Raw genomic sequence first — 23,429 nt, 5'->3', positions numbered from 1 at the left:
CCACAACTTCTAAATAGTTAACTGCTGCAATTGTAATTAAGTGTGATAGCGGCAATTGTGGGTGGCTGTCAGCTGTCAAAAACTGCTGAAAGCTACCAAGTATGAAGCGGACCCAGTTCCTGAGCATGCTCCATACACCCTTTGCTAACACATGACTTATGATGCATTAGGAAAGGATTAATAGGCCTGGACAAAAGGTACAATATATGATTAAGAGATAGTATGTTCCAGTCTCCTAGTGGGACGGAAAAAAAAAAGTAAACATAAGTTTAGCAAAATTAATACGATAAGAAGAGGAAGAAAAATGTTGAAAATGGAAAAAAAAGTTTGTTTTTTTAACTTAATGTAAAAAAAAACTAATTGGCCATGCATAATCCACAAAGGTCCAAACCCACATTAAATGCCATCAAAAGAAAAAAATGATAAAAAGGAACAATGCCAGAACTACACTTTTTTCAGCACCCTCTCAGCCCCACCCACTCAAAAAAATGAACAAAAAGTGATAAAAAAGTTGCTAGTCATTTTTTTTAATTGTTAAAGAGAAAAATCTGTAAATTTGACATCACAGTAATCTTAGAGACCCCTAGAAAAAAAGTGTAATTTTTACTTAACTTTAAATGTAGTATAAACAAAACACAAAGAAAAAATGCCACACCTGAGTTTTTCTATTTTTTCCCATACATTTTTAAAAGTTTTTCATTTCACTACATGGCAAATTAAAAGGAACTATTAAAAATTGCAAATTGTCTTGCTCAAAAAAGAAGTCCCTATATGACTATATCAAAGGAAAAATAAAGTTATGGCTTTTGAAATGCAGGGATGAAAATTTGCTGCTCCTTAACTAGTTGAAGATATTCCATGTTACTTTAAGATCACAGAAGATATGATCAGGAAACGTATAGGCTGTAACTCACCTGTAGAAGTGAGTGGAAGCAGACAAAGATAGTAGAAAAGAGGGGAGTGCAAGCAGACAATAGTATCAGTATTGGCTAAAGGGGTTTTGTCATTAAAATAAAACCCTGTTCGCCAGCTGGGATCAGGCTGAAAAAAACCTGAGAAAATACTTGCCTCTCCTGGAGCCCCGGGACAGAGCTATTAGTCATTACCGGTATTAGAGGTGACTTCTAGGTAGACAGCATGTGACCACTGGGGCTAATGAGAGGCTGGAGCATCTCAGTCAGTCCTCCTGACATTAGAGTTCATATCCTGGGCACCACGATGCCAGGAGTTTGGGGATGTGACACTATGATCTACGATTAGCCACAGTGGACACGTGCTTCCACCGAGCCATCTACCCGAAGTCACTGTCAATACCGGATGCGTCTGTCAGCTGTGTTCCGAGGCTCCAGGAGGGTTGAGTATATCCTTGTTTTTTATTCTAGGCTGAGCAATGCTGGGGGATGAGGTGTTGTTTTAATGGCAAGACCCTTTAAGAAAATATGACAATTTGATAAAAGAATAGATGCTTAAAATGAGCAAAACATTCTAAAACTTCATTCATAGCAGTTTAGCACGGAAACTATACATTTTAATTTTAGTATGCACATAAAGATTTTTGAGAAAATATGGATGCGTATTTTCTTACTGACCACATACCTTGCTATTGTTTTGATTATACTCTCAAGTTCATCAGCTGATGGAGTGTTTCGACCTCCTGATGGGAAAACCAGATTGATGGGATCAAAAAGCCGAGACAAGGATTTAGACAGGTAGGCAGCTTCATAGGGTTGCAGGGAGTCTTTCAGAGTTTTCTCTGGACTAAAGCGGAAACAAATATCATTATCCAACAACTAAAGATAAACATTACACCTTTTCTTATTTCATCCCTCACAAGTAAACATTTTATAATATCTCTTCACCTATACAGTACATGAAATCTGAAAAATTGTCAATCCTGTACATGCCAAGTCTCTATTTTTTCTAGTTTGTGAAGTTCACATTTTATTCCAGAAGCATCCTTTGAGAAAAAAAAGTTGAAATTTATTTAATAGTGTCTTTTTTTCAACAAGATTTACACCTTCCTCAAGTGTTGTCCCCTTCACTTTAATTATTTATTACAAGAGAACTTAATTATAATTGCAGTGCGCCATTGCCCATGTGACAGCACAGTGTCCATCACCTATATGTATAGGTTTCAGTGTTCCTGTCACCTTAATAGGACAGCAGTACATGCTTCTGCCTAAGAGAAAAGACAGATAACAATACAGGCTTCCCTTTCTCTTTCTTGATGGGGAATACAATGTAGTTGCTGTGCTCTGAAAATAATTCTGAATAGTTCACTTTCAAAATCATAGGGGAGAGACTCAACTTTCCATTAAACGCATATGGTTTGCCTGAGAATCATACAAGCAGAAGAAACAGAATCAAAATGCAAGACTATAGCAATAGCCATATCTCAGTGTTGGACCTACTGGTACTGTTTGGTATTTTTGCTTATGAAGGGCTTCTATTTTCTCCCTCTTATGCATGTAGTGTCTAATTTTCAAAATAACAGTTTTTTTTTTTAAGACTATTGTCATAAATTCGCTCATTGTTTTTTTTAGTTAACAAGCACATATCCATTCTTTTATTGAAACAAAACTTTTGTTAGCTTAAGCACCAGAAATTCACAGCCTAACCACCTCAAACACGATCCTAGACACAAGAAAGCTTTCAGCTACTACTGAAATCAATGGGGTAAATGCCACAAATCTAAAATAAAAAAGCCTACAGGCTTTTTCGTGCACCACACTTTGACCCCTTTGTGAGACCTTTGGTGGATGATGTTGGTGTCATTAGATTTGGGACATCCTCACCACTGCCGTAAAATCATAAAGTTTGAGCTTGATACATTAGGTGACTGTCAGGCAAGGTCAAAGTTCCTATGTTAAGTCTAGTGGCGTTGTTGTGCTTCAGCCAACAGCGTCGCCAGGGAAAGTCACGGCTCAGTCACACTGCCGAGGGCGATATTGAGCAGTGAATCACGGCCCAATATTGCCCTCGTAAGCCATGTGGAAACCCCTGTATGCAAGGCGTTTTCACATAGAAACAGCCTCGCATCCCTAGGAAAGAATCCCCGACAAGTCTGTCACATTTTCATTGAAAACAATGGGCGATATCACAAAAAGAAAGGACATGCTGCATTTTTTCCCCAGCATAGCATCACAATGCGGTGCCATGTAAGGAAACAATGCAAATGTAAATAAACCCATTTTATGTTCACGTATCGAACATCACGTCAACCTAGTATTATAAATATAACCATTTACAAAAGTGAGGTCTAGGTTAACATAATTCAAGAAAACTATTTATTACCAATTAAAACATGTTTAAATCCATCGAAGTGAAGGAAGTGAAAAGTGATTACATAGGAGGGGAGCTGTCTGACTTGCATTGACAAACTAATTACCATCTTAGAGCTGACTTTAATGTGAACTGTCTGACCTTAATAGCAATGAAAACGGACTTAAATGGATTCTACTTGTCAGATGCGCACTTACTCGTGATCTAGTTTCTTCATCATGAAAACATCTTTTGTGTCATCTTCAATTTGCTGTATCTCAGGAACAAAATCAGAGTTGCCATTACTTGTAAAAGAACCTTGTAAATTCTGACTGTATTGCTGGAGACGTCTCCACAAGTCATTGTACAGTCTTAATAGTTTAGGATATTCTCCTTCAAAAGCCTGTTTCAGGAAGGTGGAAGCTAGGAGATATAACAGAAATGTGGGCAATGTCAAAATGAATAAGGTAAAGTGGTCTCTAAGGAAGATGTACAATAAGAACCTTTAGCTAGAGAACAAAAGATTGTCTTGTTCTATTCAATCACAGCTTGATATCCACAAGGGATATTAAAAAAAAAATATGAAAAATTGCTTGCACATTTTCACAGTGTTGAATATCATAAAAAGATAGGGCAGCACCAATTTCCATTAGCGAGCAAACAGGAATTTTTTGTGACGTCTGACAAACAAATGAACAGAGTCAAAGTATAACCAACTAGAACGTTTTTCATATGGTTTATACAAAGTTTGTCTTAGATCAAAAGGCAGCTCTATTTTCCAAGCAAGTTATTGTTTGGCACACAATTTGACATGTCATTCAAGGAATCTCTTTTGTGTTCTGCTACCTGTAAATATATGGCTAGGCTGCAAGTAATTTAGATGGGGCAGGTTAATAAGTCATTCAAGTATCATGAACGCAAGATATACTTTAAAGACATTTTTAAGCGAATGTCTGCTCTTTGTCATTTTTAGGTGCAGATTACTTTACGAATAGTATATCTTTACATTGGTCAGAGCGGTTTTCTGCATGATAGAGAGGTCAACACTTCTTGTGTAAACCTAGAATTAAATAAGAAAATTCTGTTGGCTGTGGCCACCACTAGGAAGAGCTTACTGCATACGGTTATTAAGTTAAAAGCCCAAAATCTCCACCTAATTTTGTAATTTAATGCTATTACAATCTATGGTACTTGGAGCTCTGTTTCCAAAGAAAACAAGTTACGATTTTGTATCACACCATTATGCACAGTCATGCTCCAAACTGTTCCCATAACATATCTTGATGAGAATAACAACCTGTGGCTAAAATGTGCAAAAGAAAAAGAATCCATGTCATCAACCAGCAGTTTTACATGTAGATTTTGAAGCTTAACTTAACTGCGACAATTTAATAGGTGAAATACAGTCATTGTCGAAAAAAACTCAAGCACCTAGAAGGAGTTGTTAGTATCGAATGAAACTTTCTATGTGTGCTTGTAAGTATAAGTATGGCCTCCTGGACACGAGCGGAAATTAAGCGGGAAGATTTCCCACAGAATTTCCGTCCGTGCCCGCTGCCATAGATTGTATTTGATAATGCAATCCTATGTAGACAGCCGCAATTTGACCGCGTGAAAACTTGCGTGGTAAACAAATCGTGGCATGTCCTATTTCTGTGCGAGCCTCGCAAATGCCAGCACAGAAACATCACTGGTGACGCGCTGGATCCGCTCTGCGCACGTGACGGCTGGGCGGCAGCCAGCACATAGTAGAGCGGAGAGGACACCGATAGGAGGTGAGCTGCGGGTCAGTGCAAAGGTACGTCTCGCAGCGGGATCTGACCCAACCACCAGCAGGAGGCCTACGTGATTACAATATCAGAGCAAAAAGATAATTTATTGCAGAAAACTGAACACTTGAAGGGAGGCTCTAGTACCTCGTTGGGCCACCTCCAGCTTAGATGTGATACAGGCGTGCATGGAGGCTCTAGTGACCTGTTGGGCCACCTCTAGCTTAGATGCGAGATGTGATACAGGCGGGCATGGAGGCATACAGGTTCTGTATGGTATCCTGCAGCTTATCACTGCACATTAGCTGTGAATAAGCCTCTAAATGGTGCAAACATGTAAGCTGTCGAAGGTTAGCGTCCCAGATGTTCCCATACAAGTTCTATTGGTGATAAATATATCAATCAATTAGGCTATAGAAGCGTGGCAATGTTGTGGAGACATTCCTGTGACACCCTTGCTTTGTGCGGTCGAGCATTATCCTGCTACAAAATGCCTTTTGGAAGCCCTGCCATGAGAGGAACACATGTGTTTGCAGGATGGAGGGTGAGTGTCAAAGGCAGCATACATAATGGGCACTGTGAGATGGAATATCCCTCAGCCAAGTACCTGAAAATGGTTCAGACAGACAAAGGTGCTCGTAACGATGATGCCATTTTTCTCTGCGTGGCAGACAACTAAACCGGTGGAGCTGCTCGTGTTTGGCAAACAATCTTCTCTACTGGTGGTCTGTTGAAGGTTCCCTGAGCCCTTGTGCGTGTACACTCATGCATCCATTGGTCCCAACACCTCCTAACAGTCTGGTTAATACAGTCCAGGTGGCGAGCAATTCATTGACATGACCATCCAGCTTCTCGCATTCCAATAATGAGCCTTCTCAGTGTTAACTGGGTGAAATCTCTTGAGTTGGATCATAGAGGGGTCTAGTCGTCAAGAAGCTCTACACAAGCGGAAAAAGAGGTCACTTCACACAAGTAGCCTCTGAGAGCCTTTCTATAGGCCAAGGATGGAGCCACTTTTAGGGCCTCAGGTGGAAACACCATTCATCTAATCATGCCACAACTCTAATCATTTGCACATCTGCCCAGATATGTAACTGCAAGCTGAGCTTTGCAGCAAAGCAACAACTTCTTCTAGGTCCTTGAGATTTTTTTTTTTACAAAGAGTGTATGGATATAGCATGCTGCAGATTGAAATTCCACATCATGACCTAAAATTCATGCAGCTTCTGCTGTATAGAGAACATTATTTTTTCATTTAGAGATCTTACATTTTTCCAACATTCAATACATGGGGGAAAACAGATCTTTAGAAAATTGTCGGCATTATGAAGTCTACTTTACAACGAATTCCAAATTATCAGATAAAACTAGCAGAATGTCAGATGGGGGCTGACTATAACAGTATGAATGCTACAGCTAAAATCTTTAATTTTACAGCTAACATTTTTTTTATAAGAAAGCCAAATCAAATCTGAGATTAATAATGTTAACTTGAAAATGATACTTACAGGTTGTTGCCTTCTCAAAATGAGATGAAAGTATCTGTGTAACAGCATTCCAAAAGGTGTACAAAATATCTGATTGACCGTCCTAGAAAACACAGATGTTAAAAGTATAGATAAAAAGGTTCCAAATTCCTACTGCACTCCATGTTTAAATAGAACATTCCCCTATTGTCAATGTGCTCTTCTGTATCCAATTTAATCAGAGGTTTCGCTAGGCCTTCCTTCACCTGGAGCAAAGATATTCTGCAGCGCCCCATTACTATTTTTGTCAAACTACTTAAAAAAAAATACCAATACACAACTCAATTCAATATTTTCTTTATTTGGCTCCCAGGTTTAAAAAAAAAAACCCTAGGTCCCCACATGGCTACAATATTATATATAGAGTATGAGGAGAGGCTTACTGTGGGCAAGCCACTGTGACGCTGCTGATACTATCGCTATAATGCGTACGAGTAATACAACAGCACCAAGAGATGTTACAAGTATCAGAAATATAAAGGCACAATTCGATATAATGCCCTCTACTTTGCTACTATATTACTATTAACCTATTTTTGACCAAGCCTGTTTGCGCCTTAAAGGGGTTGTCCCGCGCCAAAACGGGTTTTTTTTGTTTTTTTTTACCCCCCCCCCTCCCCCGTTCGGCGCGAGACAACCCCGATGCAGGGGTTAAAAAAACAAACCGGACAGTGCTTACCTGAATCCCGGCGGTCCGGCGTCTTCATACTCACCTGCTGTAGATGGCCGCCGGGGTCTGCTCCCTCCGTGGACCGCAGCTCTTCTGTGCGGTCCATTGCCGATTCCAGCCTCCTGATTGGCTGGAATCGGCACGTGACGGGGCGGAGCTACACGGAGCCGGCATTCTGCACGAGCGGCCCCATTGAAGACAGCAGAAGACCCGGACTGCGCAAGCGCGGCTAATTTGGCCATCGGAGGCCGAAAATTAGTCGGCACCATGGAGACGAGGACGCCAGCAACGGAGCAGGTAAGTATAAAACTTTTGATAACTTCTGTATGGCTCATAATTAATGCACAATGTACATTACAAAGTGCATTAATATGGCCATACAGAAGTGTATAGACCCACTTGCTGCCGCGGGACAACCCTTTTAATGACCAACTACGTTTTCAGTTTTTCACATCAGTGCATTCCAGTAGCCATAACTTTCTGATTTTGCCATTGACATAGCCATATGAGGGCTTGTTTTTGTCGGGACAAGTTGTTTTTTTTAATGGCATCATATTTTAGTGCTTATAATGTGATGTAGAACTTTTATTATACTTTTAGGGGGATTGGAGGAAAAAATAAATTTCGCCATTTGATTTTTTGGATTTCATTTTTACAGCATTCAGTGTGCAAAATAAATAACGTGATAACATTATTTTCTGCGTCAGCAGGATTTCAGCAATACCAAGTTAATAAAGTTTTTTATGTTTTGCTATTTTTGTACACAAAAAGCACTTTCTTTTTTTAAAGATTTGCTGTTGTGTTGCCGCATTCTAAGAGCCATAGCATTTTTTCCCAAAATACGACGGAGCTCTTACGAGGGCTTGTTTTTTGCCAGATGAACTCTAGTCTTCATTTGTCCAATTTTTGGGCACATATAACGTTTTGATTGCTTTTTATTATATTTTTTTCTAGATGCAGGATTAACAAAATCTGCAGTTATGGCAAGTTTTTTATTTTTGCTTTTAACAGCATTCACCGTGCTGTATAAGTGATATCTTAAATTAATTCTGCAGACAGTACGATTAGTTTAGTACTAGATGGATATAATTTTTTTCTTTTTTGCAACTTTCACTTTTTTTTTTTTTTTTTTTTTTTAACTCCCAGCATCTCTGCTACGTTTCTTCCCTTTGATACATTGCAGGAGTCATCAGCAGTCATGAAGGTGGCTCTGGCTAGGTTACCATTAATAACATGTGAGAGGAGACTCCCTGGTCTCCTCTTACATATAATGAGCAACAAGAGCTGTCAGAGCCGTAATGTAAGAGCTGTTAAAGAAGATGGAGTCCAACAGCACACACAGGCAAATCCTTATTCAGGCGTGGCGGATACAATGCAACGCCACTCAGGGAACTTGAACCATAGATCCCTCCAAAATAGTGTAAAGAATGTGGCAGCATAAATGGTGAAGATTAAAACACTAAACCTGTATTTCTCCATGGCTGTAAAGATAAAGCTACGTTGCGACCTGCATTTGGTCTTTATCAAACATAAAGTGTGAAGAAGACTCCCAGTTCACTAAAGAGGGGGGGGGGGTGGCTGCATCTGACGTCCCCCCATATGCTTAAAGGGGTTGTCCCGCGAAACAAGGTGGGGGTATACACTTCTGTATGGCCATATTAATGCACTTTGTAATGTACATTGTGCATTAATTATGAGCCATACAGAAGTTATTCACTTACCTGTTCCGTTGCTGGCGTCCTCGTCTCCATGGTGCCGTCTAATTTTCAGCGTCTAATCGCCCGATTAGACGCGCTTGCGCAGTCCGGTCTTCTCCCTTCTGAATGGGGCCGCTTGTGCCAGAGAGCTGCTCCTCGTAGCTCCGCCCCGTCACGTGTGCCGATTCCAGCCAATCAGGAGGCTGGAATCGGCAATGGACCGCACAGAAGACCTGCGGTCCACCGAGGGTGAAGATCCCGGCGGCCATCTTCGCAAGGTAAGTAAGAAGTCACCGGAGCGCGGGGATTCGGGTAAGTACTATCCTTTTTTTTTTTTTAAACCCCTGCATCGGGTTTCTCTCGCGCCGAACAGGGGGGCTGTTGATAAAATAAAAACACGTTTCGGCGCAGGACAACCCCTTTAAGCATAAAGATAACATACATCAAACACCAACATATAACAAAATAGTAGTTGTACCACCACCAATCACCTTTACAGAATCACATATGTGTGCAATCATCATTACCTTATGGCTCAACCTCCTGGTCTGGTAACTTTCCATTAATAATAACGGGGGGGCTATTGAAAAAAAAAAAAAACCTTTCGGCGCGGGACAACCCCTTTAACACAGTCCTGCTACTCTATAGTTAACAGCAGCAGGAGGCGATGAGCAACATCTCAGGTGGGTCTAGCAAACGTGCTGAGTGTGCCTGCTAAATGCAGGAGAAAATGTATTTTCTCTCTAAAAAATAATTGTGGAAAAGCAGCAGTGGGGCTTTTCACAAATAGCAACAAGGTTTTAAATTCTTGACATGATTAATGCAAATTGTATGGCACACTGGCAATCATTTAGGTGACCATCTGCAGTCCTGCAGCATAGACGGGGCATCTTTACTTCATGCTTTAAGTGTTGAAAATACCATTTCCTTTTTCTTTAAAATGATAATGTAAGTGTATGCTTCTAATATCACGTGCTCAATAGCGGGTTTTCAACAACCGCAGGTCACTTTGGCTAAAGTTTCTAAGTTCAGAAATAACAAAGGAAGCAAGGGGATTGATTTAGTTTCCTGATTTATGCCTTTGAACAAATAGTACAGTTAATGTATTAAAATATTTCTCACCCACAGCAGAGAAAACGCTAATGTATTTCTACTACTTCAAGAATGAAGGCCACATGTACTTATTTGGCCTTAGGAGTAGAAGTAAAAATAGTATAGTATTGTTAATGAATAATCTCAGCTTTAAAAAAAAGTGTGTGATGAGCTAATTATATAAGTGGAAGTAATTAGCTCATGCTACAGAGACCTAATAGAAGGAAATAAATGTCTTCCGTTCATCTGCGCATCGGTATATGGGTCAGGAAGAGTATGGTTTCTCCTTAGAGAGAGCACCTAGTGTGGAGACTTATAAAGCCAATGGAACAATGCCTCTGCAGCACCTCCTATTGGAAAGCGGCATTTCTGCAAGTCAATGTTAGACCTTAACCCTTTCCAATCCAATTTGTAGCCTGGTTTTCCTAGTGGGCTTACTCTTTTTCTGCTGTTTTACAACGGCGCTATATGCTGGCTAAAGGCAGTACTGCATGAGGTGACACATTGTATAGGCTCCGACAGCAGAGAGGCTGGCAATATACAGTAAGAGAACCACGACGGACGTCTTCAAACATCGGAGCTTTACAGCCTTAAATCATAATGTCTTCAGAGGTCAGACAGTGGATTGGAAAGGGTTAATGTGATTTTTTTCCAGCAATAGAAGCCAAGTAATCTTGTAGCTATGATACCCTGTTTCCCTGAAAATAAGAGATACCCTGAAAATAAGACATAGCATGATTTTCCAGAATTTTTGAGGATGCAAAATAATTTTTCAGGCTTTTTGAGGATGCTTGAAATATAAGCCCTACTCCAAAATTAAGCCCTGCTAACAGTTAATTAAAAAAGTCAATTTAAATAGTGTCCAGGCAGCTATAAATGTAAAAAAGTTAAACCTTTTTAAACAAAAAGACACTGTCTTATTTTCGGGGAAACATGGTACCTTTTACTGGCTAACAAAAATACATGATGTTAATCCGAGCTTCCGAACCTACGCATGGTTCTTCTTCAGGCTTAAATGAAATAGATCCGAAGAGGCATGCATATTTATACACACATACTTCTGACAAGGCACAGACATGGATGTGAGTAATTTGCACTTCAAAGAATACTACAATAGAAATACAAACATTCTCAGTCACTGATCAAGATGTGAAGATAAATGCTCAAACGACAGTCTAAGTGACAGTTTTGAGCGATCATCTTGGCATAACTCTAAGTAGCTAATTAGCTACTTAACAGTTAATGGAGGCGGAGCGGGATACCCCCGCGATAGCTCCGAGAACAAAGCAACTGTTTTATATATGCAAATAGCTGCATTGTTCTCGGAGCTTTCAGCTGGTGTCCCGCTGGGAACTTTCAGCAGGATACCAGCTGAAAGAATACTATCAGCGCCACCGGCTGAGAAAATCGGCATGCGGCACTGATAAGAGTCATCAGTGATTTCTAGCTTGCTAGAAATCATCAATGAATGAATAGTGCATGAACAGTGCACGATGGCCGCGCGTTTAGACGCAACGGTTATCACTCAAAAGATGGCTTTTGAGCAAATTTTGAGTGATAATCGTTGTGTCTAAATGGGCCTCAATGGTTGCCACTGTACATGGCAACAATTACTTTTTAGGGGCACTATCTGTACACATTGATTTTCTGGGGAGCTTTTTGTGGCAATAATTACTGTAGGGGTACTCTGTTCACAATTATATTGATAGGTATTATGTGTGTGGCACTTTTATTTTTAGATAACTATCTACAGGGCAATATTTTGGGGGCCAACTATAGTTAAGTCACTATTATTTCTTTTGATGCAGTACAGCATTTGGAAGCACTAGTCAGCACAGCAAGCAGGATGATACTACTAGGCTATGTCCACATGTTTTTTATGCAGATTTCCTGCAGATTCTGCATCAAATCCACATTCCATTACTTCAATAGAAAAACACACCGTAGTCTATACAACACAAATTTTTCTGCACGCAGATTTGAAATCCACATGCAGAAAAGCAAATAGCATGTCACTTCTTCACAGAGATTCTGTGAGAATCTGTACACTGATTTGCTCATGGAAAAGTTATAAATGCATGTGTGGATTTGCGGGTGTACAAGTGCATGTCCACGGCAGAAATCTGTAGCTCAGTATCTGTTTTTAAAGTTTGTAAAAGAAAAACAATGAACTTTGGGAGACAGACTTCACAAATGTAACTACCTTGTGCGAGTTCGGAAACTATGTAAAAGTTTGATTTTTGGCTAGTTATTTGCCTATGGGCTCCAACCCACTAGCGATACGTTTTCTTGCAATGCGAGAGTGAGTGAAAACGCATGATTATGAAACCATTGATTTTCAATGGCTTCATATACACATTTGTGAGGTTTTCACTCAAGCCTCACAATGCAAAGAAAAATTTGCGCTAATCGCCCACTGTTTCCAATGGGGCCGGCGGCAGCAGCGTCGGCCACATTAAAAACATATGGAGTACATCGCTCTTCCCGTCACAGCTATGGGTAGGGGACTCCTTCATTTCCACGGGGACAAATGAATCTTCTGCCACAGCTGTGACAGTTGTCACAGCTGTGGTAGAGGTGCGCGATGCTATCTCATTGCTTTCAATGGGGGCGGCTCTGCTGCCGCCCCATTGAAAGTAGTGGGTTGCAGGCAACCCCTGCAGCGATGATTTTCGGGGAAGAGCTTGAAATATAAGCCCTTTCCTGAAAATCATCCCTAGCTGTAAAAAAAAAAAAAAAAGGAAAAAGAAAAAAAAAAAATGCACTCACCTAGAAGAGCTGTCCGGCTCTTCTCTCCGGCCCCGGCTGTCATCTTCTGGAGGCTGGGAATTGAAAAATCCCTGCCTCCAGAAAGCACTGCCTCTGATTGGCTGAGTGCTCTAACCAATCACAGGCAGAGCCCAGACGTCATTAAATGACAACTGAGCGCTGCCTGTGATTGGTCACAGTGCTGAGCCAATCAGAGGCAGTGCTTTCTGGAGGTGGGGATTTTTCAATCCCTGGCCTCCATACGGCAGAAGATGACTGATGGGGCCGGAGAGAAGAACCGGAGAGCGCCAGCCCCATTGAAAGCAATGGGATAGCATCGTGGAACTCTGCCACAGCTGTGGTACAGGATTCTTTCATCCCTGCGGTCCTCTCGGGGATGAAGGAATCGTCTGCCATAGCTGTCACAGCTATGTCAGGGAAGTGTGATGTACTCCCTATGTTTTCCATGGGGCTGGCTCTGCTGCCGCCAGATCCATTGAAAACAGTGGGCGATATCGCAGATTTTTCTTGGCGCTGCGAGGCTGGAGTGAAATCCTCGCAAAATGAATATGAAACCATTGAAAATCACTGGTTTCATAATCATACATTTTCACTCACTCTCGCATTGCAAGAAAACGTATCGCTAGTGGGTAGGAGCCCTAAGTATATAAACTTAGCTACTAATAAAGGCAATAATTACTTCCAAAAAGTGCAAACAGTCTACAAAGCTAAAAAAATCAAGATGGCATAGGTGATGATTTACATGGACACAACACTACAATTATAACAAGAGGTTTCTATTTGAGCTACCAGCTACAGAAAGGTAATCAGAGATTTACCCTACAAACCAAGCACTATGATTTAATCCCTAGCTTTGAAGAGCTAAAACTGCCTCTGCTTATAATTTGATCCTCACCCACCATGTTTACCAAGTGTGAAGCTCATTAATAGTGAATGGATTAAAAGTTGCAGTAATTGGGTTGGTTGTTTTAAGCATATACACTAGCTGTCATACTTATTAAAAGTGTTCTGCAGCTTAATGGAATCGACGTCCATTTTTCCATAATAAAGCAACTTTCCATCATACTCTGAGTATTGACTTTTTATCATTCTAAATTACAATCTGTTTGCAGCGGTGTCCATAAAATATTTTTAATTTGGCGATGTCCACAGATTGCAGTAGCTGTTAACGATGGATCAAAGTCCATGCAGACAAGGTAATTGCAGTCGAACATGACAAAAAATGCAGCTCTCCCTCAACTATAATATGGAAGGGTCCAGGAAATATAAAGGTCAAGAGAATCATCGGGGGAACCACATACTGTACACCTCACATTGCCTGCCGAAATAACTCAGATTCCCTGGGAATCCATACACCTAAAATCAATCACATATTGTGTTCTTCCCTGATCTGCCCACTCGACGGTCTGTAGGTCCACAAAAAGGATTTGTTTATGGTCTGTAACCATGAAGACACATAGCTCTGCATTGCAGCTGTGTACACAAAATAATAGAATTTTTTTTTAATTGAAGTTTTTGGTAAAGTGCTTTCATTTTTTAATTGTATGCACCTTGCAGCAATAAATTGGTTGTAAAACCATATCCTTTAAGACATATTCTAAGCTAAACAAAGAAATTTCAATTAAGAAGGCCTAACACCCTCTGCTTATTTCAGATCTTTTACATTTTTGATTAGTAGGTCATGTTGGTAAGAGTGCTCTAAAGATTTGTGTGTAATGTATGAAACTAACTCATTTCCATAGCCAGAGATTTGTAACATTCAGGTTCGCTTCAATGCACCGTTCCAACTAACTGAAGAGCAAAGCTGATACTACTCACCTTCACAATTTCATCAATGAAACAAACATGGGACACAGGGTCCCTTTTCTTCATTAAAACCTTCTGGAGATGCTGCACCTATAATACATATAGTACATTAGGACAGGCTCTCAGTCAGTATTGACAGTATGTGCCAGTAATACCATAATCGCTGTGATACCTGGACACAGGCTGCATAGATTTGGTCCATTAGTTTCTCCATATTAGTCCAAAGGGCTGCTCGAAACGCTGCTGTGTTCCCTGGCTGAGGCATAGCTGCCCGTCCTGGGGCACCTAACCAGAAGAAAAGGTATTTAGTTTTCCTATACACAGTTGAAACTGTTTACAAAGCAATTTACACATAAAAGTAATCTATCTATATATATAAAATTGAATGTATGTCTGTCTGCGTGCGTGTCTGCGTGCGTGCGTGTCTGTTTGTCCTTTATGCGCTACTACACCATTCATCCGATCGCCATGAAACTTTGGGAAGTTGTTAAGTACACTCCTGGGAAGATTATAGGCATAGTACAAATATCCTACGATAAATGGCGCGCGAGCGTCGTCGAAAGTTACGCCCCCCCCCCCCCACGTAGATCGAATAAGTAAGCCACCTGCTATTGTGATGTCATCACTGATGTCATCAACATCGGACGCCCTTGAACATGCCCCAACATGTTCTATAAAGCTGCATTGTGATGTCATTAAGGCTGTATTATGACACGTACAGCTTGGAACCACTAGAGCACGCCAGCCAATTACCATTGGAGTTGGAAGTGGGTAAACAAGTACTAGGATATCTTCCTAAGAAGCCACAGCAGCCGGATAAATTGTATGTTCCACCCAACGGCTATTTTATTCAGCCCGCAAGGGGGAAGCAGCGGCCTACAAAATCTCATTCAGGTAGGTAGGTTCAGTTCTTGGAGGTTGGGGAATGCTTATGGGCAAGGCCTTATGTCTCATCCCAACTCGATTATTCAATTCTAAGCGCAAAAGAATTAGCGTCCAAATTTTACGTACGGAATTTAATTCTCTCACTTCCCAATGTCATAGAAACTTGAAATTTGCACGAGCATTCATTATGTCATAAATAGGAAAAGTTAATGGGTCCCAACTCGATTATTCAATTCAAAGCGCCAAAGAATTAGCGTTCAAATTTTACGTACGGAATCTAATTCTCTCATTTCCTGATGTCATAGATAGATAGATAAATAGATAGATAGATAGATAGATAGACTGTACGCAATAACCAAGATAGATAGATAGATAGATAGACTGTATGCAATAACCCAGATAGATAGATAGATAGATAGATAGATAGATAGATAGATAGATAGACTGTATGCAATAACCCTGATAGATAGATAGATAGATAGATAGATAGATAGATAGATAGATAGATAGATAGATAGATAGATAGACTGTATGCAATAACCCTGATAGATAGATAGATAGATAGATAGATAGATAGACTGTATGCAATGACACGTACAGCTTGGAACCATAAATACTAGAGCACGCCAGCCATTTACAGTCAGTCTCCATTGGAGTTGGAAGTGTTGAATGTATGTCTGTCTGCGTGCGTGCGTGTCTGCGTGCGTGTCTGTTTGTCCTTTATGCGCTACTACACCATTCATCCGATCGCCATGAAACTTTGGGAAGTTGTTAAGTACACTCCTGGGAAGATTATAGGCATAGTACAAATATCCTACGATAAATGGCTCGCGAGCGTCGTCGAAAGTTACGCCCCCCCCCACGTAGATCGAATAAGTAAGCCACCTGCTATTGTGATGTCATCACTGATGTCATCAACATCGGACGCCCTTGAACATGCCCCAACATCTATATATATAAAATTGAATGTATGTCTGTCTGCGTGCGTGCGTGCGTGTTTGTCCTTTATGCGCTACTACACCATTCATCCGATCGCCATGAAACTTTGGGAAGTTGTTGAGTACACTCCTGGGAAGATTATAGGCATAGTACAAATATCCTACGATAAATGGCGCGCGAGCGTCGTCGAAAGTTACGCCCCCCCCCCACGTAGATCGAATAAGTAAGCCACCTGCTATTGTGATGTCATCACTGATGTCATCAACATCGGACGCCCTTGAACATGCCCCAACATGTTCTATAAAGCTGCATTGTGATGTCATTAAGGCTGTATTATGACACGTACAGCTTGGAACCACTAGAGCACGCCAGCCAATTACCATTGGAGTTGGAAGTGGGTAAACAAGTACTAGGATATCTTCCTAAGAAGCCACAGCAGCCGGATAAATTGTATGTTCCACCCAACGGCTATTTTATTCAGCCCGCAAGGGGGAAGCAGCGGCCTACAAAATCTCATTCAGGTAGGTAGGTTCAGTTCTTGGAGGTTGGGGAATGCTTATGGGCAAGGCCTTATGTCTCATCCCAACTCGATTATTCCATTCTAAGCGCAAAAGAATTAGCGTCCAAATTTTACGTACGGAATTTAATTCTCTCACTTCCCAATGTCATAGAAACTTGAAATTTGCACGAGCATTGATTATGTCATAAATAGGAAAAGTTAATGGGTCCCAACTCGATTATTCAATTCAAAGCGCCAAAGAATTAGCGTTCAAATTTTACGTACGGAATCTAATTCTCTCATTTCCTGATGTCATAGATAGATAGATAGATAAATAGATAGATAGATAGATAGATAGACTGTACGCAATAACCAAGATAGATAGATAGATAGATAGACTGTATGCAATAACCCAGATAGATAGATAGATAGATAGATAGATAGACTGTATGCAATAACCCAGATAGATAGATAGATAGATAGATAGATAGATAGACTGTATGCAATAACCCTGATAGATAGATAGATAGATAGACTGTATGCAATGACACGTACAGCTTGGAACCATAAATACTAGAGCACGCCAGCCATTTACAGTCAGTCTCCATTGGAGTTGGAAGTGTTGAATGTATGTCTGTCTGCGTGCGTGCGTGTCTGCGTGCGTGTCTGTTTGTCCTTTATGCGCTACTACACCATTCATCCGATCGCCATGAAACTTTGGGAAGTTGTTAAGTACACTCCTGGGAAGATTATAGGCATAGTACAAATATCCTACGATAAATGGCTCGCGAGCGTCGTCGAAAGTTACGCCCCCCCCCACGTAGATCGAATAAGTAAGCCACCTGCTATTGTGATGTCATCACTGATGTCATCAACATCGGACGCCCTTGAACATGCCCCAACATCTATATATATAAAATTGAATGTATGTCTGTCTGCGTGCGTGCGTGCGTGTTTGTCCTTTATGCGCTACTACACCATTCATCCGATCGCCATGAAACTTTGGGAAGTTGTTGAGTACACTCCTGGGAAGATTATAGGCATAGTACAAATATCCTACGATAAATGGCGCGCGAGCGTCGTCGAAAGTTACGCCCCCCCCCCCACGTAGATCGAATAAGTAAGCCACCTGCTATTGTGATGTCATCACTGATGTCATCAACATCGGACGCCCTTGAACATGCCCCAACATGTTCTATAAAGCTGCATTGTGATGTCATTAAGGCTGTATTATGACACGTACAGCTTGGAACCACTAGAGCACGCCAGCCAATTACCATTGGAGTTGGAAGTGGGTAAACAAGTACTAGGATATCTTCCTAAGAAGCCACAGCAGCCGGATAAATTGTATGTTCCACCCAACGGCTATTTTATTCAGCCCGCAAGGGGGAAGCAGCGGCCTACAAAATCTAATTCTCTCATTTCCTGATGTCATAGATAGATAGATAGATAGACTGTATGCAATGACACGTACAGCTTGAAACCATAAATACTAGAGCACGCCAGCCATTTACAGTCAGTCTCCATTGAAGTTGGAAGTGGGCAAACATGTACTAGGCCAGTGATGGCGAACCTTTTAGGGACCGAGTGCCCAAACTACAACCCAAAACCCACTTATGTATCGCAAAGTGCCAACACGTCAGGGGGCGGGGCTTATCACAACGTATGATTTTACCCCCGTCGTTCTAAAAAGGACAAGGCTGTTTCAGAATAGACCGGGTGCAGATTCTGACTGCTTTTTGGACGCGGAAATACTGCAGAATGTGCTCAGCGGAGATTTCTGTGGAAAATTCTGCAGCATTTCCGCATCTAAAAAGCAGTCAAAATCTGCACCCGGTCTATTCTGAAAGAGCCCTGCCCATTTCTGCCACATGTACACATACCCCAGCGGTAATAGTGACACCTTCACCCCAGCGATAATAGTGACATCCCACAGCAGTAATAATAGTGACACTCCCCCCATTAGTAATAAGAGTGACATACCCCAGCGGTAAACCTCAGTGGTCGCTGCTGCCGTCATCTAGATATATAAAAACGTAGTATGTATGTATGTCTGTCTTCGCAGCAACGCGCGAACATGCCCCAACATGTTCTCATAAGCTGCATTGTGATGTCATTAAGGCTCTATTATGACACGTACAGCTTGGAACCACTAGAGCACTCAGCCAATTACCATTGGAGTTGGAAGTGGGTAAACAAGTACTAGGATATCTTCCTAAGAAGCCACAGCAGCCGGATAAATTGTATGTTCCACCCAACGGCTATTTTATTCAGCCCGCAAGGGGGAAGCAGCGGCCTACAAAATCTCATTCAGGTAGGTAGGTTCAGTTCTTGGAGGTTGGGGAATGCTTATGGGCAAGGCCTTATGTCTCATCCCAACTCGATTATTCAATTCTAAGCGCAAAAGAATTAGCGTCCAAATTTTATGTACGGAATTTAATTCTCTCATTTCCCAATGTCATAGAAACTTGAAATTTGGCTCGAGCATTGATTATGTCATAAATAGGAAAAGTTAATGGGTCCCAACTCGATTATTCAATTCAAAGCGCCAAAGAATTAGCGTTCAAATTTTACGTACGGAATCTAATTCGCGGCTCGCCATTTCCTGATGTCATAGATAGATAGATAGATAGACAGACTGTATGCAATGACACGTACAGCTTGGAACCATAAATACTAGAGCACGCCAGCCATTTACAGTCAGTCTCCATTGGAGTTGGAAGTGGGCAAACATGTACTAGGCTATCTTCCCAAGAAGCCACAGCAGCCGGATAAATTGGATGTTCCACACAACGGCTATTTTATTCAGCCTGCAAGGGGGAAGCAGCGGCCTACAAAACCTCAGTGGTCGCTGCTGCCGTCATCTAGATATATAAAAACGAATGTATGTATGTCTGTCTGTCTTCGCAGCAACGCGCGACGGGTACGCTAGTGTTCTATAAAGCTGCATTGTGATGTCATTAAGGCTCTATTATGACACGTACAGCTTGGAACCACTAGAGCACGCCAGCCAATTACCATTGGAGTTGGAAGTGGGTAAACAAGTACTAGGATATCTTCCTAAGAAGCCACAGCAGCCGGATAAATTGTATGTTCCACCCAACGGCTATTTTATTCAGCCCGCAAGGGGGAAGCAGCGGCCTACAAAATCTAATTCTCTCATTTCCTGATGTCATAGATAGATAGATAGATAGATAGATAGACTGTATGCAATAACCCTGATAGATAGATAGATAGATAGATAGATCGATAGATAGATAGATAGATAGATAGACTGTATGCAATAACCCAGATAGATAGATAGATAGATAGATAGATAGATAGATAGATAGATAGATAGATAGATAGATAGATAGATAGATAGATAGATAGACTGTATGCAATGACACGTACAGCTTGGAACCATAAATACTAGAGCACGCCAGCCATTTACAGTCAGTCTCCATTGGAGTTGGAAGTGGGCAAACATGTACTAGACTATCTTCCCAAGAAGCCACAGAAGCCGGATAAATTGGATGTTTCACACAACGGCTATTTTATTCAGCCTGCAAGGGGGAAGCAGCGGCCTACAAAACCTCAGTGGTCGCTGCTGCCGTCATCTAGATATATAAAAACGAAGTATGCATGTATGTCTGTCTTCGCAGCAACGCGCGACGGGTACGCTAGTATATATATATAAATGAATGTATGTCTGTCTGTCTGTCCTTTATGCATTCCTACACCATTCATCCGATCGCCATGAAACACTGGTAAGTTGTTGAGTACACTCCTGGGAAGATTATAGGCATAGTACATCTATCCTACGATAGGTGGCGCGCGTGCGAGCATTGTCGACAGTTATTCCCCCAGACGTAGCTTGTTCGATTTCCATCTCAAGCACGAAAGAAAAAGTCATTACAAGCAACGGGATGCGTGTTCAACTACAAAATGATGCATCTGCCGAACGTTTTGCAAGGCAATTGCTGGATATTGGGAATGCTGAGATAAAATGAAAGCTGCGCGGTGATTGGTTGCTATTCCGTATACTGCTGAGGTAACATGAAAGCTCCGATGTGATTGGTGGCTATTTCTTATACTGCTGAGGTATAATGAAAACTGTGCTGTGATTCATTGCTATTTCCTATAGTGCTGAGGTAACATGAAAGCTTCGCTGTGATTGGTTGCTATTCCCTATACTGTGGAGGTAGCATGAAAGCTGCGCTATGATTGGTTGTTATTTCTTATACTGCTGAGGTATAATGAAGCCTCCTGTGGCGCAGAGTGTAAGCTCTCGCCTACGACCTGAAGGTTGCATGATTCAGGTAGCCGGCTCAAGGTTGACTCAGCTTTCCATCCTTCCAAGGTCGGTAAAATGAGAACCCAGTTTGGTAGGGGGTAATAAGTAATAATTACCTGAAAGCGCTGCAGAATAAGTTGGCGCTATACAAATACTAAGATTTATTTTATTTTATTTAAAGCTGTGCTGTGATTGGTTGCTATTTCTTATACTACTGAGGTTACATGAAATGAAAGCTGTGCTGTGATTGGTTGCTACTTCTTTTACTACTGAGGTTACATGAAAGCTGTGCTGTGATTGGTTGCTACTTCTTTTACTACTGAGGTTACATGAAAGCTGTGCTGTGATTGGTTGCTATTTCTTTTACTACTGAGGTTACATGAAAGCTGTGCTGTGATTGGTTGCTATTTCTTATACTGCTGAGGTAACATGAAAGCTGTGCTGTGATTGGTTGCTATATATTATACCGCTGAGGTAAAATGAATGCTGCGCTGTGATTGGTTGCTATTTCTTATACTGCTGAGGTAACATGAAAGCTGTGCTGTGATTGGTTGCTATATATTATACCGCTGAGGCAGAATAAAATCTGCGCTGTGATTGGTTGCTATTTCTTATATTGCTGAGGCAGAATAAAATCTGTGCTGTGATTGGTTGCTATTGCTTATACTGCTGAGGTAACATGAAAGCTGCGCTGTGATTGGTTGTTATATATTATACTGCTGAGGTAACATGAAAGCTGCGCTGTGATTGGTTGTTATATATTATACCGCTGAGGTAACATGAAAGCTGTGCTGTGATTGGTTGTTATATATTATAAAGCTGAGGTAACATGTAAGCTGCGCTACGATTGGTTGTTATATATTATACCGCTGAGGTAACATGAAAGCTGCGCTGTGATTGGTTTTTATTAGAGACTAGCGTACCCGTCGCGCGTTGCTGCGAAGACAGACAGACATACATACATTCGTTTTTATATATCTAGATGACGGCAGCAGCGACCACTGAGGTTTTGTAGGCCGCTGCTTCCCCCTTGCAGGCTGAATAAAATAGCCGTTGTGTGGAACATCCAATTTATCCGGCTGCTGTGGCTTCTTGGGAAGATAGCCTAGTACATGTTTGCCCACTTCCAACTCCAATGGAGACTGACTGTAAATGGCTGGCGTGCTCTAGTATTTATGGTTCCAAGCTGTACGTGTCATTGCATACAGTCTGTCTATCTATCTATCTATCTATGACATCAGGAAATGGCGAGCCGCGAATTAGATTCCGTACGTAAAATTTGAACGCTAATTCTTTGGCGCTTTGAATTGAATAATCGAGTTGGGACCCATTAACTTTTCCTATTTATGACATAATCAATGCTCGAGCCAAATTTCAAGTTTCTATGACATTGGGAAATGAGAGAATTAAATTCCGTACATAAAATTTGGACGCTAATTCTTTTGCGCTTAGAATTGAATAATCGAGTTGGGATGAGACATAAGGCCTTGCCCATAAGCATTCCCCAACCTCCAAGAACTGAACCTACCTACCTGAATGAGATTTTGTAGGCCGCTGCTTCCCCCTTGCGGGCTGAATAAAATAGCCGTTGGGTGGAACATACAATTTATCCGGCTGCTGTGGCTTCTTAGGAAGATATCCTAGTACTTGTTTACCCACTTCCAACTCCAATGGTAATTGGCTGAGTGCTCTAGTGGTTCCAAGCTGTACGTGTCATAATAGAGCCTTAATGACATCACAATGCAGCTTATGAGAACATGTTGGGGCATGTTCGCGCGTTGCTGCGAAGACAGACATACATACATACTACGTTTTTATATATCTAGATGACGGCAGCAGCGACCACTGAGGTTTACCGCTGGGGTATGTCACTCTTATTACTAATGGGGGGAGTGTCACTATTATTACTGCTGTGGGATGTCACTATTATCGCTGGGGTGAAGGTGTCACTATTACCGCTGGGGTATGTGTACATGTGGCAGAAATGGGCAGGGCTCTTTCAGAATAGACCGGGTGCAGATTTTGACTGCTTTTTAGATGCGGAAATGCTGCAGAATTTTCCACAGAAATCTCCGCTGAGCACATTCTGCAGTATTTCCGCGTCCAAAAAGCAGTCAGAATCTGCACCCGGTCTATTCTGAAACAGCCTTGTCCTTTTTAGAACGACGGGGGTAAAATCATACGTTGTGATAAGCCCCGCCCCCTGACGTGTTGGCACTTTGCGATACATAAGTGGGTTT

The 23,429-nt window shown here is 41.4% G+C and overlaps 1 protein-coding gene across 1 annotated transcript in view; it reads right to left on the bottom strand.

Annotated features, from left to right (window-relative positions):
- The window catches only part of COG5 (component of oligomeric golgi complex 5), a 299,093-nt gene that overhangs the window by 99,827 nt on the left and 175,837 nt on the right, over positions 1-23,429 (bottom strand). The window contains exons 9-13 of the mRNA XM_066591926.1: positions 14,763-14,875; positions 14,603-14,680; positions 6,539-6,620; positions 3,480-3,684; positions 1,597-1,758 (exon numbers count right to left, since the gene is read on the bottom strand). Of these exons, the coding sequence (XP_066448023.1) occupies positions 1,597-1,758; positions 3,480-3,684; positions 6,539-6,620; positions 14,603-14,680; positions 14,763-14,875 (640 nt within the window). The remainder of the gene's footprint in view (positions 1-1,596; positions 1,759-3,479; positions 3,685-6,538; positions 6,621-14,602; positions 14,681-14,762; positions 14,876-23,429) is intronic.

Source organism: Eleutherodactylus coqui, chromosome 2 (assembly GCF_035609145.1).
Source record: "Eleutherodactylus coqui strain aEleCoq1 chromosome 2, aEleCoq1.hap1, whole genome shotgun sequence".
In the NCBI taxonomy this organism is placed as follows: Eukaryota; Metazoa; Chordata; class Amphibia; order Anura; family Eleutherodactylidae; genus Eleutherodactylus; species Eleutherodactylus coqui.
The sequence above is the reverse complement of the archived record's forward strand: the minus strand, read 5'-3'. Positions and strand labels throughout refer to the sequence as shown.